This window comes from Perognathus longimembris, chromosome 1 (assembly GCF_023159225.1).
Source record: "Perognathus longimembris pacificus isolate PPM17 chromosome 1, ASM2315922v1, whole genome shotgun sequence".
Taxonomy (NCBI): Eukaryota; Metazoa; Chordata; class Mammalia; order Rodentia; family Heteromyidae; genus Perognathus; species Perognathus longimembris.
The window spans coordinates 4,716,727-4,729,515 of record NC_063161.1 but is presented as its reverse complement, the minus strand read 5'-3'; the positions used below and the strand labels follow the sequence as shown (position 1 = coordinate 4,729,515).

The 12,789-nt window shown below is 58.6% G+C and overlaps 1 protein-coding gene across 1 annotated transcript; it reads right to left on the bottom strand.

The window, feature by feature from the left end:
- Positions 1 to 1,464: 1,464 nt before the first annotated feature.
- Rrp7a (ribosomal RNA processing 7 homolog A) lies at positions 1,465 to 7,775 on the bottom strand. The gene is made up of 7 exons (XM_048354373.1): positions 7,689 to 7,775; positions 5,449 to 5,591; positions 4,221 to 4,346; positions 3,757 to 3,874; positions 3,321 to 3,418; positions 2,911 to 3,109; positions 1,465 to 2,520 (listed from the first exon to the last, which is right to left on the bottom strand). Exons 1-7 carry the CDS (start codon positions 7,756 to 7,758, stop codon positions 2,435 to 2,437), a joined length of 840 nt encoding a protein of 279 aa, XP_048210330.1. The 5' UTR covers positions 7,759 to 7,775; the 3' UTR covers positions 1,465 to 2,434.
- Between the last annotated feature and the right edge of the window lie 5,014 nt (positions 7,776 to 12,789).

Sequence of the window (12,789 nt, the reverse complement as noted above, 5' to 3'; positions counted from 1 at the left end):
AGGCACAGATCAAGGATCCCGGTTCAAGAGCCCAGCGAGCGTGCTGAGCCGCCCTTGGGGATGGCTGGATGGGGTGGCACCGGCCTGCCGCCCTCGCTGGGCGGGGAAGCAGGACGAGGATCGCAGCCCAGGCCAGTCTGGGCAGTGAGATGTTCCCTCAGAAATAACCAACTCCTACAGGGCGCCACCTGAGCACCCCCAAGAACCTCGGCCACGGGGGGTGCCGTGGGCACCGTGTCGGGGTGGATGGCCAAGGTGGTCACCCCAGCCCAGTGCCCACGGGGGTGCGGGGTGCCGTGTACAAAGCACTCAGTGTGGTTCTGCCCGCGCAGGTCAAGGGCAGCTTCCACTACGTCAGCAAGGAGCAGCTAGTGCGGTTCATGACGCGCCTGCAGGCCACCACGTTGATCATCAAGTAAGTCCAGGCGCCAGCGACCCCCAAGGGGGAGCCAGGTGGGGAGCCCTCACCCTCCTCCGTAGACAGGAGCACAAAGGGAGGCCGGGCGGCAGCGCCCACACACGTGACCACGTGCTTGCTTTGGCATGGCGCACTCGGGAACTGTGCTGGTCGAGTCTGGGTCTCCCCCATGCTCAGCACCATCTCTGCCTAACCCTTCAGCTCACATCAGGCTACCAGGGCACAGCGCGAGGCAAATCTACACTTCAAGACCACTCAGACCAAGCCAGTGCAGGTGGCTCACACCAGCAACCCTAGCTATTCAGGAAGCCGAAACCCGAGGATCACGGTTCAATGCCAGCCTGAGCAGGAAAGCCTGCCGTCTCTTCAATTCATCACCAAAAAGCCAGAAGCAGAACTGTGGCTCAAGTGGTAGAGCACTAGCCCTGGAGAAAAATGCTGAGGGACAGGGCTGGGAAGGTGGCTTAGCCGTACAGTGCTTGTCTCGCATGCATGAAGCCCTGGGTTCGATTCCTCAGCACCACACATGGAGAAAAAGCCAGAAGTGGCGCTGTGGCTCAAGTGGTTAGAGTGCTACCTTTGAGCAAAAGAAGCCAGGGACAGTGCTCAGGCCCTGAGTTCAAGGCCCAGGACTGGCCCACACATGACTGCACGGATGACATGCGCTCAGCGGCATGGGACTTGTGGCAAAGCCCGGCCTCCCTGTGACGGCCCACGGCTGGCTGGGGTGCAGCGGCACTGAACAGCTGAACCTCAGGCTGTCCAGGCTCAAAGGAACTTGCGGTGGGGGAAGCGGGAGGCAGCATGAGGAGGCCATTTTGGGGTGTGTGTGTCAGGAGGCCCCCCCCTTGCCCTTACACAGGGCCGTGCCGGGGGACAGTGACACAGAGGTCCTGCACGAGGAGGTGCAGCTCTCCACGGTGGACGTGATGAGGTCGTTGCTACAGGAGGTGAGGCCCGGGCCTTCCCCTCGCTGCTGCCCAGAAGGTGGAGCGGGCGGGCCTGCCCCACCCCCTGGGGTCACACACCGTGCAGAACCTTCCAGCTTTATTGACCTCACATGATGCCCGACGTGGCCCGCACCTTGCTCCCAGCACCAGTCTGGCACTAGTGGGGTGCTGGCCACGGGGGCTGGGGGTGGGGTGGGGGAAACAGTGCAGTCACCATGACCCCTGCTGGGGGCCCGGGAGGACCTGGCACTTTAAGGCCACGGTGGCTAATCTGGACCCGGCGCTGTGACACACACTTGGTGTGCTCCGTGAGGGGCGGGCCACTCCCAGGAAGCACCCCTGAAGCCCACCGTGCTCCCCAGGCCTCTCTTCAGCCCCAGAGAGGAGCCATTTAGTCAGCAGCCCTAGCCCTGTGCTCCCCCGCCACAGCTCAGGTCCCCAGGCCGCCAGGGGCCCCCCAGTGCCCAGAGTTTGGCCGGGGACTCGGGTTCTTGGGACAGCGGGCGGCAGCGGGCCATGGGGGGCCCTGGCTGGGGAGCCCTGGCCAGCCGGCCGGCTGACCTTCCACCTTCCGCAGCGGTTCCATTACGTGGAGGTGGAAGGCAACCACTACATCCACATGAACAAGGCGCCCCGCGTGGCGGAGATCATCGGCGCCTTCCTGCAGAGCCGGTGCGGGGCGCAGGCGCGGCTGTAGCGCGCAGGCGTGGACGGGCCGCCGCGCTGGACGGGCCTGGCGGCTCCTGAAGACTAAGGCGGGCGGCAGAATCCCCTGCGCTGTGCGGGGGTGGGGCAGTTCCGGGTCCCCACCGGGCGAGCTGGAGGGAGGAAGGACGCCAGGGCGAGGACGGATGGAGGACGGAAATAAAAGGCGTGTCCCCTCGCTGCCGTCCAGGTGGCTCTGCGGCAAGGGAGGCGGAAGGGGAGTCGGTCGGTCTGACTTCCGGGCAGGAGGGGGAGCTGCTCCTGAAGGCCACGTGGGTGGAGGCGAGCGGGGCCGTTGAACCCGACGGGCCTCTGGCATGGGGCATCAGTCCCAGGCCCCGATGGCCCCGGCCGGCTGGGCTCAGTAGGGCCGGAATTTGCGCTGGGCTCGCATCAGCTCAATCCTCTGCTTGTCCTCCTCGAACTTCTTGCGCAGCTGGGCTAGGTCTGGGGTGCGGGGACACGGGCGGGTCGGACAGCTGCCCGCTGTCCCCCCTAGAGGGCGCTCTCCCCACCCGCCCAGCCGTGGGGCCTGGCAGGGGCTGCAGGCCAGGTCAGGGCAAGCGAGGTGGGAGTTGCTGGCCTGCCGTCAAGAGGTCGAAACCCACCACCCACCCACCCAGCAGCCCCTCGCCTGGGAGGCACGGGGGACCCCAATGCCACGGAATCGAGGGTGGGCGGGAGGTGGAGCCAGGGGAGGCCAGGCTCAAGGACGGCACAGGAGCCGGGGAGGGGTCCCCCCAGACGCAGGCCCTCGCCAGGATCCTGTCCGGGGCCCACGGGAGAGCCCAGGGAGCCCTCTCCCCCAAGCCCACCGCCCGCCGCGGCGGTCCTTACGCTCCATCTTGGTCTGGCGGTGCTGCCAGGCGTAGAAGTTGAGCAGCTCCTTGCGCGCGCGCTTGCGCTTCTCCCTCTCCAGCACGCGCAGCCTGGCGGCCTCCGTCCGCGGCAGCACGGGCCGCCGGCCCCTGCGCGTCACCGTCACCCAGCCCTCCTCGTCAGGCACGCCCTCCTCCTCCTTGGCCTTGGTCTCCTCCTGCACAAGTCACCGGGGGCCCCCACGTTCGGTATGGGGTACAGAGCCGGGCTGGCAGGGCCTCCGCCCCTGCTGAGCACTGACACGCCGCCCAGCCAGGCGCCCAGCCCGCCCCATGGTAACGGGGGGCGGCGGCAGCCCCGGCCGCCACGGGCCATCCCACAGTGCTGCGCACAGCCAGGCAGACCGGGGTCCCCCCGTGAGCCCCCACCTCAGCTATCTTCCGGTCGTAGGCCTCCATGAACGCGTCCACCTCCTCCCTGAGGGCCTCGGGGTCGGGCACCGCATCTGCATAGTCACTGATCCACTCTGAGGGAGGAGGGCACGGGCACACCTGCCTCAGCCGGGCAAGTGGGGATCCCCTGACACCGGCCCGGGACCGGGCACTCGCAGCCCAGGCCGGGTGCCCAGACGGCTGGCGGCAGCAGGGGGGCCATCACCTCTGCCCCACCCCAGCCGCCGTGGGCTGTTCCCAGGGAGAAGCCTCGTTCGTGACATCCACGGATGCTCCCCGCCCCCCGAAAGGTCCCCTTGCCAAGCCAGGGGCCACAGAACAGGCACGGGCCAGCGTGGCGCACGGGGGCCCGGCAGGATTCGGCGGGTGGGGGACGGGGCGGCGCAGTGGGGGGACACGGGACGGTACTGACTGTGGATGCCACTCTTCACGGGGTGACTCCCCGTGGAGACCAGCAGAGGGCCCTTCAGGCTCAAGGCAGCAGGCACCCCACTTGGTCGCTGGAACACCACGTAGGCCACCTGGAAGCCCTGGGGGGGGAGATAGGGCAGGCGTGAGGGCCTCCCACCGCCGGCAGGGGGTCCCCACGCCTGCAATCCCTTGGCCTGCGGCTGGACCGGGAATAGGATGGCGAGGGCATCTGCAGGCCCCTGGTACCTCCCCGGAGGGCACCGAGGGCTGCACGCTGGCGACCGCAGCACTGAAGGGCTGAGAACCCGGGCACGCGGGAGGGACAGTGCCTGAGGAGGAAGCTGGGAGCAGGCAGGCAGACGACGGACGCGACCCACAGCCCCCGGGGGCCCAGAGCCAGGGGCGGTGCTCCCCAAGCCCCACGCCGACCCCTCCCCGGCTGCCCTCCCCCACCCCACGGCCTACCGGCACACGCCTGCACTGGAAAAACGCCGACTCTGGCTTCTTGGGGCTCTCGGCCAGCTCTGGCTTCTCCTGCAACTCCACAGACTTGACGGGGCCACAGGGGGACAGGAGCCGTGACAGGCACTCCTGCCGTGGACAGAGGAAGCGTCCATGGTGCACCCCCCCCCCCCCCGCCGGGAGTTAGCCCGGCCATGGCTGCCTGTGGCTGTCACAATACAAGCACATCCCCCCTGGCGCTGGGGTGGGGCGGCAGGCCTCGGGGGACCCCGGAGATGTGATTACAGGGGTACAGCTGGTGTGCGGACCCAGTGAGCTGTACAGCAAACCGATTTTCTTGTCTGTACCAGTATTGGGGCTTGAATTCCGAGCCTTGCATTCTTGCTTAGCTTTTTCACTCAAGGCTGGAGCTCCACAGCCCCGAGGATTTTGCTGGCTACGTGGGAATAAGTGACTCCGGCTTCTCTGCCTGACTTGCTTCACACCTCGACCCTCCTATCTCAGCCTCCTGAGTAGCTAGGATTATAACAGGAGGCACTGGATCGAGTCCATCACTCTTCTTAACTAAAAAGAAGGATCTTTTAACAATTAGCATTCTGCTAAAAAAAAACAAAACTTTTTCCTCTTTGTAAACTTACATCATACTTGAGTAGTTCCTATGAAAAGAGCACATGTGTCTAGATGGAATTGGAGATCATGTTTTAAGTAAGGGTTTCACTATGTGGCCCAAGCTGGCCTTGAACTCATGTCATCCTGCTTCTGCCTCTCACTTTATCCTTCTGTATCACATTAATCTTCAGGAAAGGGCTGGGAATGTGTCCTAGTGGTAGAGTGCTCGCCTAGCATGCAAGAAGCCCTGGGTTCGATTCCCCAGCACCACATATACAGAAAATGGCCAGAAGTGGCGCTGTGGCTCAAGTAGCAGAGTGCTGGCCTTGAGCAAAAAGAAGCCAGGGACAGTGCTCAGGCCCTGAGTTCAAGCCCCAGGACTGGCCAAAAAAAAAACCCCAAAAGACGTCAGGAAAGATCATGTAATTCAAATAACTCTGGCAAGTATATTAAAAAATCCTGGACCCCTGAGAGTTTCCTGCCGCTTTCCTGATGAGAGGCTCCTCTGGATACAGCCAGGGGGGCTCCGTCAGCCTTTCCATCTCACCACCCAGGGTCTGGCAAGCCCACAGAAGCCCCCCTTCCAGAACATGCGGTCCCCTGCCAGATGCCAGCAGCTTACCTCTGTGCAATATGGAGGCACATTGAGAACAAAAAGGGTACACTTCTCAGGCCACGCCGACTGGGTGCCCTCTCGAACTCGGTGCTCTTTCACATAGAGGTAATGAGAAGCCTTCTGCTTTTCTGAGAACTTGATGGGAATGGCTGGCAGGGAAATGATGGCAGGGCAGAATCAAGACCGGGCTTCCCAGACTAAGGCCAGTACAGAACCCACACAATGTCCTTGTAGCATGTCCCTTTCTGTCTGCCTGTCCGTCTGCCAGTCAGTCCATCCATCCATCCTTCACTGAACCGAGAGTGAACTTGCTTGAGCCTTTACACTAGGTCTGTACCAAGTGGGATTCTTTAATCGCTGGCATCTCACCAATGCCAATCTCCATAAATCCACAGACCTGGGTTTTCTCACAGTGGGGATTCCAAGGCAGCCTCTTCGGCTGGAAGCTTAGGTCGTGATGAACAGTGAAACAGTGACTCCCGCCACTGTCCCCTAGGTCAAGCAAAACACCAGGTGCATGGTCCTATGCTTCTCTGTAGGCGGGTCGCTCGACCTTGGCTTAGCTGAAAACCCCCTCACCCCAGGCAGAGCTTTCCACTCTGGGCCTGGCCAAGGACACTGCCCTTGGCCCCCAAGAAACCATAGCCCATTTTTTATTTTCTCCTTCCTTGTTAAGACCCATGTAAACCTAGCCCCCAAATCTAGTCCCTAGGACTGAAGGACTTGCCTCTCCCCTCTAGGCCCATTCTTTCTATGTATCCAAAGCTAGAATATGGAGCTGGGAATACGGCCTAGTGGTAGAGTGCTCGCCTCATTACATGAAGCCCTGGGCTCCATTCCTCAGCACCACATATATATAAAAGGCCGGAAGTGGCGCTATAGCTCAAGTGGTAGAGTGCTAGCCTTGAGCAAAAAGAAGCCAGGGACAGTGCTCAGGCCCTGAGTTCAAGCCCCAGGGCTGCAAAAACAACAACAAAAAAACCCCAAGATGGAATATGAAGGATTGACCCCTACCCTGTTTTCCCAGGGGCATACAGATACCAGGCAAACCACCAAAGATAGTAAGTGCAGACTGCCTGACTCCAGCAAGGCAAGCTACCTAAGCCTAGCTGAAAACATTCCATTGTGGGCCCAGTGGAAAAGCCTCCCCCCTCCCTTGACCTAATGGCTTTATTACCTTCTGCCTCCTTGCTCAGACCTCATAAAACCCAACCCCTGTCCTAGGTCTATACAGTCTCCAAGCCTGTGGGAAGGCTGTGTCCTTCGCTGCTCTGTATCAAACAGTCCTCACCTGTAGAAGATTGAGTCCAGCCTTTTTCCTTCCTTTCTCCATTTTCTTTCTTTTTTTTTTGCCAGTCCAAGGACTGAGCACTGTCCCTGGCTTCTTTTTTGCTCAAGGGTAGCACTCTGCCACTTGAGCCACAGCGCCACTTCCAGCTTTTTCTATATATGTGGTGCTGAGGAATCGAACCCAGGGCTTCATGTATATGAGGCAAGCACTTTACCACTGAGCCACATTCCCAGCTCCCCTTTCTCCATTTTCCTAACACACAAAACCTCCAAATCCTTGGGAAAGTCTGTGCCTCTGGCTGGCAATCAACAGTTCTACCCTGTTGACCATTGAGTCCAGCCCATTCCCTTTCCATTCTCCTCCATTTTCCTAACAAAACAGCAGGTAAACAGGCAAAAAGCCTGCACAGCCAAGAGACGCCGGGCAGTGGCTTCGGCCTGTAACGCTCACTACTTGGGAGACGGGAGCAGAGACCTAGGGAGCTCGGTTAGAAGTCAGCCCGGGCAAAAAGGGGTTTGTGGGACTCCATCTCAAGCAGGCGCTGGGTCTGTCATCCCCTGCCCAAGCCAGAGGACGGCAGTCCAGGCCACCGGGGCACACGTCGAGCCCCTACCTCGCAGTTAATAACCAACGCGAAACCGGGCTGGAGAGCCTCGAGCGGTGGAGCGGCGGCCGGCCTAGCCAGCGGGAGGCACCGAGTTCAAACCCCAGTACCAGGAGAAGAACTGCAAGGAGCACACGCGTGGGGACGAGGTGGCGGGGGCGCCGTCGTCGAGATGGGCTCGTCCGGGGCGTGTGTGGACGGCGGGGTCCAGGGCGCCGCGTGGGGCCGGGGTCCTCCCGGGCCCCGCGACCTGCCGAGGCCGGGGGCTTGCGCCGGCCACACGGCCGAGTCCAGCGGCCCGGCCACCTCAACTCCCAACCCCGCTCCCCTCGGAGTCCCGGAGCCACTCACCCGTGTACCCCGGCGGACTCGGGATAGCCGGCGAGTCCCGCGCCGCGCCTTTCTTGCCGCGCGCCACCATCTTGCCGCCGACCGGAAGCGCGGGGGCCACTGGGAGTTGTAGTCCCGGCGTCGGGAGCTTCCGCGTTTCCCCCCCCCCTCCTCCGGGCGCTAGGCCCCGCCCCGCGCCGACGGCGTTCCCAGGCGTCACGTGGGACGCCGCCCTCTGGGCGCTAGGCCCCGCCCCGCGCCGTTCCCAGGCGTCACGTGAGACTCCGCCCTCTGGGCGCTAGGCCCCGCCCCGCGCCGACGGCGTTCCCAGGCGTCACGTGAGACTCCGCCCTCTGGGCGCTAGGCCCCGCCCCGCGCCGACGGCGTTCCGCAGAGGAAGCTGGCCCTGCGGGGCGGTGGCACCGGCTCACCCTCCAGCCCGGCTGCCACCGGGCGCTCGCAAGACGAGCGAGGCACCGAGCAGCGAAATGTCAGGAGAAATGGAGGCGGCGGCGGCATGGATGTAGACCCCTGTGTCCTCGCCCTCCTTCCGAGGGGCCACGCCAAGGAAATGGGGGCGGCCGGGCTCGGAGGGAGGGCTGACGGGGGTGGGGGGTGGGGGACGGCGAGTTCCCAGGCCCCGAGCCGGCCCGGGGCCGCCCTCGCTGGAGAGAGGTGGAGGGGAGCCCGCGGGCCGCCCCTTAACCTGCTCCGGGAGGGGGGGGCTGCTGTGGGATTCATTTTGGCAACTGGGCTTTTGTTAGGCCAGGTTTCCCGGTCCCCACAGCCCACCAAGGAGCAGATAGCGGTGCAGACACAGGAGAGTCTTTATTGCAGGCTCCAGCCTGGACTCCCAACCGCCACAGAGGACCCAGCGGATCTGGATTGAGAGCCCCGACCCTCCCATAGGCAGGGTTTTTATTGTGATGACCACAGGGGCAGGGTATTTTCAACTTGGCGGGTACTGGATTGGATGGCATTGAGCAAGCAAGTCTTGTCCTATTTCTATTGGCTATCTACCCTTTCAGTTACCTATTTTGGCTTTGATATTGGGAAGTGGCTTCAAGATCAGGAATTGACAACAGGTGGTCACAGGGGGTAGAGCAAGTCACAAATGGGTTCAGCAAGCCGTTTACAGAAGCAGAATATGCGGTCAGGCTGACCTAGTACCAACTTTAACAATTGCGACCATGTTTCCCCATTACCACTAAGCAAGCTTGAGCGGGCTAAAACAATCCAGTACTCAATCATAAGTAAACCAACCTGACAGTTACCATGGCATTTCTACTACTATTATGGCTATTTCTATAGTCTATGACTATGATCATTTTTTACTGTCGGTTGCCATGGTTGCTACCCAGGTAGAGAGGAACAAGCGCTTCCTACATTTTAAAATGTCAAACTACAAGAAACTAGTCTCACGGGTGGGGGTGCAGCCCTCTAGCATGGAGTCATCACCAGGGTGTAGAAGCTGTTATAATTTTAACACTAAAACTTATATTTAGTTACTCCAGTTTTCAGGTCAGCCTTTACACTCTGAGAAGGCAAGGAAGGGCAACCAAACTAGACTCACCCCCAAAACTAAACTGTGAGCTCAAACCTTTTAGCTTCTTAAATGGATTATCCCAGGTTTTTTTTTTTGTTGTTGTTGTTAGAGCAAGTTTTTGTTACAGAAATGTAATCCCCAAATTCCTATGTTAAGGATATTTAGAAGTGGGCCTTTAGGACATTTTTAGGATTCATTGGGATTAGCAGGGTGGGGTCCCATGATGGAGTTTTTTTTGGGGGGGGATGGGGTTGTTTTTTTGCTCAAGGCTAGCACTCTACCACTTGAGCCACAGCACCATTTCTGGCCTTTTCTGTGTATGTGTATGCTGAGGAATCGAACCCAGGGCCTCATGCATGCTAGGCGAGCACTCCACCACTAAGCCACATTGCCAGCCCCCATGATGATGGTTTTTATAAGAAGAGACTTTCATGGGGGCTGGGGATATAGCCTAGTGGCAAGAGTGCCTGCCTCGGATACACGAGGCCCTAGGTTCGATTCCCCAGCACCACATATACAGAAAAAACGGCCAGAAGCGGCGCTGTGGCTCAAGTGGCAGAGTGCTAGCCTTGAGCGGGAAGAAGCCAGGGACAGTGCTCAGGCCCTGAGTCCAAGGCCCAGGACTGGCCAAAAAAAAAAAAAAAAGAAGAGACTTTCATGGGGTGGCTGGTGGCTCACACCTGTAACCCTAGCTACTCAGGAGGGTGAGTCACATGAGGAGAGCGGTTCAAAGCCAACCTGGGCAGAAAAGTCCCAGACTCTTGTCTCCAGCTAACCACTTAAAACCCAGAAGTGGTGCTGTGGCTCAAGTGGCAGAGCGCTAGCCTTGAGCACAAAACAGGCTCAGAGACAGTGCCCAGGCCCTGAGTTTAAGTCCCACAATCAATTAAACAAAAAAAAAGAGGGCTGGGAATGTGGCTTAGTGGTAGAGTGCCTGTCTAGCATGCACGAAGCCCTGGGTTCGATTCCTCAGCACCACATACACAGAAAAAGCCAGAAGTGGCGCTGTGGCTCAAGTGGTAAGAGTGCTAGAAGTTCAAGGACAGTGCCCAGGCCCGGAGTTCAAGCCCCAGGACTGGCAAAAACAAAAGACCTTCCTCCTACTCCCAGCATGCATGCTTGCTGTGGACAGTGGGTTGGCCCCACCCCATGACAACAGGAAGGCAGGCCCTCACCAGTCCCGACGCTGGCACCTGGACACTGGGCTTCCCAGTGAAATCCCTGGTGTCTATAAGCCACGGGGTCTGCGTTATTCAGTCCCAACCCCCCACCCCCTGCATGCTGGCCCGCAGGGCCTGGCTGCTGCTCTGGCTGTTTCGGCCACCAAACCTCTGCATCCCGCCATGCCCGCAGTGCCCTCACTGCTCATTTCAGTCCTGGCATCTGACAGAGCCTGGCTGAGCTCCCTCACCGGGCACTGGGGTGGGACGTCTTTGGCTGACTTCTCTACCTCCCATAATTCCACTGTGTAGCACCATCCACCTGCCTGCCTTCTGTCTCCTCCTCACTTTCTGGCCAAGATCACTCTATTAGTGTCTCATTCAGTAGAGCCACTATCTTCTTCCACACTTCAAGAAGCCATCCCGTGGCTTATCAGGGCTGGCTCCCAGAGTTCTCGCCAAAAACGTCACACTGATACAGAATGGTCTTCTGATGTTCCTCCCGGTGGGCAGAGGCTGTTCATGTCAGCCGTTCTGGCTCTACAGCCAGCAGAGGCAGCGAGGGGTGCAGCCCGGAAGCAGCAAACACGTGTTCAGAGTTGCAGCTCCCCTGCTAGAGCTGCCGGTCTGCCTGCAGGTGTTTAAACCCTAGGCTCACTCCAGGCTGGCCTTTGTAAATGAGGTGCAGGGAAACTGCGGGGAGCCAAATGGCTGTCACATTGTAACAAACTATAGAGCTTAACTGAAAAGAATGTCTGGCGCCTGTGAAGCCTCACCCATGCAGGCTGGTCAGCCCTGATATCCTGTTTGGCAGTACATTCTACCCTTCATTGGAAATCACCCACCCATGACCTTCTTGTAATGTACATTTTGCAGTTTAGAAACTTAGTAGCAGCCGGCCCTGCTCACGTCAGTTACCCCCTTGCTAATGGCTGTATAAGCTGCTGTGTAAAAATAAAGTTTGAGACCTTGATCAGAATCCTATCTTGGTCTCCTTCCTTGTGTCTGGTTTGTCTCTCATTCAGGTCAATTCCCCCTCGGGCTCCTGTTGACAAACCCCGCGGGCCGGGGCAGGAAACCAATCAATCAAAGACCCGCTGGGCCTTGGTACCCAACTGACACTAAAATTATGAGGAATCTACGAAGGATGGAGGCAGAACTTCCTAATCTCCACTCTTCCGGGATTTTTGGGTTTCTTTTGGCCAGTCCTGGGGCTTGGACTCAGGGCCTGAGCACTGTCCCTGCCACTTGAGCCACAGCGCCACTTCTGGCCATTTTCTGTATATGTGGTGCTGGGGAATCGAACACAGGGCCTCATGTATACGAGGCAAGCACTCTTGCCACTAGGCCATATCCCCAGCTTCTTCCGGGATTTTTGAAACAATTCACATTTCCCAGAGCCTGTTCTCCAAGCCAGCAGTGCCTTCCTCCATTGCAGGATGATCCCCAGGGGCCCTACTTTTTAACATTTTTTGGCCAGTCTCACTCTACCACTTGAGCCACAGCTCCACTTGTGGGCCTCTTCTGTGTATGTGTTACTGGGGACTGGAACCTAGGGCTTCACGCATGCTGGGCAAGCACTCTGCTAAGCCCCCTTTTTTAACCTTTTAAGGGAATCGACCCTTTCGGCACCCCAAGCGGCTGTTTGTGTCTACCTCTCCTGATGTGCACATCACCCCTTTCATAAAGAGGGAGTGGCTGGCTCTCCGGAGCCCAGCTCCTTGCTGACTTGCTTTGAGCAACAGAAGTGATACACTGGGGTTTTCAGGCCCAAGACTTAAGCTTACAGGTTCTGCTCTGCTGGATTCCACATAAAGCTCAGCCCGAGCACACAACAGGAAGAAAACAAACCATTTTTTAGGTCTTTATAGCAAACTGCATGGGCACCAAACAAAAAGTGGTAACTGGGAGTTCTCTTGCATTTTGTCCTTATCACTAGGCTTGGAAGATCATAAGCCAAGGAAAATGTATATTAAATACAAGGTAAAACAGAAGATGTATTAACACAACTCTGGACTGGTTCAACCCATGCACTGGTATTACGTATTGGAGCAAAGTTAAAATTAATGCACAGCTGGGCATTGGTGACTCACTCATACCTGTAATCCTAGCTACTCAAGAGGCAGAAGTAGGAGAACCATGGTAGAGAGTAAGCTAGGCAAAAAGTCAGCAAGTCCGTATTTCAAAGAACAAATGTGGTGGCACACCGGTAACCCCAGCTACAGAACAGCTGGGAGGCAGGAAGGCTGTATTAAGAGGTATAGGGATAAGTACTTTCAATTCCTGTTTAATTTTTGCCAGTCCTGGAGCTGGAACTCAGGCCCTGGGCCTCGTCCTTGAACATCTCTGTGCTCAAGGCTAGCCCCCTACCACTTGAGCCACAGCGCCACTTCTGGCTTTTTCTGTTTATGTAGTG

Excerpts from the sequence above, each read along its gene's own strand:
- Rrp7a (XM_048354373.1), bottom strand. The coding sequence starts at position 7,758 with ATGGTGGCGCGCGGCAAGAAAGGCGCGGCGCGGGACTCGCCGGCTATC. Across the intron at positions 4,347-5,448 it reads TGCCTCCATATTGCACAGAG|GAGTGCCTGTCACGGCTCCT; the intron begins GTAAGCTGCTGG and ends TGTCCACGGCAG. Across the intron at positions 2,521-2,910 it reads CCGCCAGACCAAGATGGAGC|ACCTAGCCCAGCTGCGCAAG; the intron begins GTAAGGACCGCC and ends CCCGCACCCCAG.